Source organism: Nylanderia fulva, unplaced genomic scaffold, assembly GCF_048542155.1.
Source record: "Nylanderia fulva isolate GAGA-0341 unplaced genomic scaffold, ASM4854215v1 Scaffold1906, whole genome shotgun sequence".
NCBI classification, from domain to species: domain Eukaryota; kingdom Metazoa; phylum Arthropoda; class Insecta; order Hymenoptera; family Formicidae; genus Nylanderia; species Nylanderia fulva.
In genome coordinates this window covers 670-3689 of record NW_028190169.1, presented here as the reverse complement: position 1 = coordinate 3689, position 3020 = coordinate 670, and the positions used below count along the sequence as shown (strand labels likewise).

The 3020-nt window shown below is 54.2% G+C and overlaps 1 protein-coding gene across 1 annotated transcript; it reads left to right on the top strand.

The window, feature by feature from the left end:
• Positions 1 to 550: 550 nt before the first annotated feature.
• Positions 551 to 2680, top strand: LOC114937263 (uncharacterized). The gene has a single exon (XM_029310680.2). The coding sequence runs from the start codon at positions 551 to 553 to the stop codon at positions 2678 to 2680; it is 2130 nt and encodes a 709-aa protein (XP_029166513.2).
• The last annotated feature ends 340 nt before the right edge of the window (positions 2681 to 3020 follow it).

Here is a 3020-nt window from a genome sequence, read left to right as displayed (position 1 = left end):
AAACACGCGCCGTTGCTCCACGCCCCGCGTGTCTAGCAAGATTCGGTGCCGTACGCTCCGACCACCACGCGTGTGCCAACACTTACAATGACCGTACGCTCCGATCACCGCGGTGGGTGCCGCGCAAACACGCGCCGTTCGACTCCATGCCCGCGTGTACTCGCAAGTTTAGGTGCCTGCGCTTCGCTCCACGCGTGTGCCACACTTACAGTGCCGTCGCTCCGATCTTCGCGGGTGCCGCGCATACACGCGCCTTCGCACCACGCCCCGCGTGTCTCGCAAGTTCGGTGCCGTCGCTCCGCACCACGCGTGTGCCACACTTACAGTGCCGTCGCTCCGATCACCGCGGGTGCCCCGCAAACACGCGCCGTCGCTCCACGCCCCGCGTGTCTCGCAAGTTCGGTGCAGTCGCTCTGCTGTACGCGTGTGCCGCTACGCGCAGGGCATCGAAGCTCTTCACGCGTACTGTGCATACCAACGTCGTCGATTCGCTCGCCGAGTGAGCATCGCACTTTGCGCCTGCAATTAATTGGCTGATCCGCTCTCTGAAATGGAAGCCGCAATTAAAAAACAACGGGCGACCGCGGGCTACATTGAGCGCTTCTGGGACAACGTGATCAAAGCCGGAAGGGACAAAATGACTCGTGCGTACATGACTGCTCGCCTTGAGCTCCTGGAGTCTTATTGGGCAAAATTCTTTGATGCACATGATTCCCTGGTAATATGCGACAAAATAGATCAAACGGATTATATGAAGGAGGACGTCTATGGACTAATTGAAGAGCACTATCTTTCAACGAAGTCCCGCATCATAGCTCATCTTCAGACTACTAAGTCTATGGAGACGACGTCGACAAATGCGGATGCCGGTTCCGTCCTTCGCCAGATCCAGTTACCGAAAATCAATTTGCCTACGTTCGACGGAGACCCACTGGCCTGGGAGGGGTTTCGGGATCTCTTCAAGTCTCTAGTGCATGAAGTGGACGGCCTCGCACCAATTCAGAAGTTGCAATATCTTAAGGCTAGTCTTGCCGGAGAGGCCGCCGCAGTAGTTTCAAGCATTGAAATGTCAGCTGAAGGCTATGCCCTGGCGTGGGACGAACTGGTCTCGCGTTTTGATAATCGAAGAGTGCTCTTAACGACTCACATGCGAGAACTCCTGCTTAGCGCGCCAATTGTCAAACAGTCCTCCCAAGAGATCAATAGATTGATCAGTACGGCGAACCAGTCATCACGCTCTTTCCGGGCCCTGGGAAGACCGGTGGAACATTGGGATGACTGGTTTGTTCACATTATAGTTGACAAATTAGATTCATCAACGCGCCTCCTGTGGGAGTCGTCACAGGAGTCGAGTTCGAACTTTCCATCCTTCACCGAGCTGAAAACCTTTCTCCTTACCCGAGCTCGCGCCCTGGAAGCGGCTCACCCGCGTTCAACAGCGATAACAAGCGAAACAAAGGGAGGCAAACGCAACGGACGAAAAACCGATGTATCGTCACATTCCTCCAGCACTAGAGAGGGATCTCAGTGTCCACTCTGCAAGGCACGCCATCCGCTCCGATCGTGTGACAAGTTTAAAACCTTCTCCGTAGAACAACGTCGAGACCAAGCGAGAAGGAGTAAAGCCTGCTTTAACTGCCTAGGCCACAACCACGCAGCAGCGGCCTGTCCGTCTATCAACCGATGCCGGCACTGCCGGGAGAAGCATCACTCACTCCTGCACATCGGGGTAATACAGTCAGCCGCTCCAACGATACCTCAAGACTCAAATGCGGCCATCACCTCATTAGAAAAGTCCGTACATCAAGCTGATGCAACGGCAGTAGCCGCCTTGGCAAGCACTACGAATAACACGGTTCTTCTTGCGACCGCCATGATAAAACTGATCTCGCATTCGGGTCGTACGGTTAAGGTGCGAGCATTGTTAGATTCCGGGTCTGAAGCCTCGTTTGTATCAGAACGCGTCGCCCAACAGCTCCAACTACGCCGCCGGAGAGTGAACGTGACGGTCTCCGGCCTGCAGGGGGTAACAACAGGGAGAGTGACTCATGCAGTATCTCTCATGATCGGAAGCGAACTGTCCTCGACCCTACGGATCGCTATACCTACTGCTTTAGTCATGTCCAAACTTACTCCATTTACTCCTGGCAAACAGGTTCACAAAGGGCACTGGCCTCACCTACGTGGCATCCAGCTGGCAGACCCAAACTACGACAAACCAGCCTCGGTAGACGCGGTGCTCGGAGCCGACGTTTACGGAATGCTAATCGAGAGTGGAGTTAAACACGGACAACCCGGAGAGCCGTATGCTCACTCTACCGTCTTTGGCTGGGTATTGATGAGCGCAATTGGACATACGAACTATCCGCCCGGAATTGACATCGCAAGTCACCATGTAACCATTGAACAGGATCTGCGACAACAACTACAGCGGTTTTGGGAGCTAGAAGAGGTGTCTGGGGAGTGCCCACTCACCCCGGACGAAGCTTATTGTGAGAGGCTGTTCGCAACGACCCACACTCGTGACTCAGATGGACGTTATGTCGTTCGCCTACCCCGTAAGCAAGAGCCCTCGTTAGAGCTCGGAGATTCAAGGTGCGGGCACTGCGTTTACTCTTGGCAGCCGAGAGTCGACTACGGAGAAACCCTTCACTCTACCAGTCATACGTCGAGTTCTTGAACGATTATTCTGAACTCGGTCACATGGAACCGGTGCCAGAAGCAGAAATTAAGGGCAACGGTTCATACTACCTGCCACATCATGCAGTGGTTAAGACAGCTGATCCAAGCGGAAAAATCCGGGTAGTTTTTAACGCTTCCTTTCGAACGAGCACAGGAGCATCTCTGAATGATCTCCTGCTGCCGGCCCAAAACTTCAAGCAGAACTTTGGTTAATACTAACTAGTGTGACGTGGTCTTTTGAGCCCGTCACAAGGGCGGACGCGCCCGGCCGGGAAGCGTCTGAGAGCGCTATATTATTTTGTGTCTCGTGCGGGTGAGCAGCGACCTTTTCGCTAGCT

Excerpts from the sequence above, each read along its gene's own strand:
- LOC114937263 (XM_029310680.2), top strand. The coding sequence starts at position 551 with ATGGAAGCCGCAATTAAAAAACAACGGGCGACCGCGGGCTACATTGAG.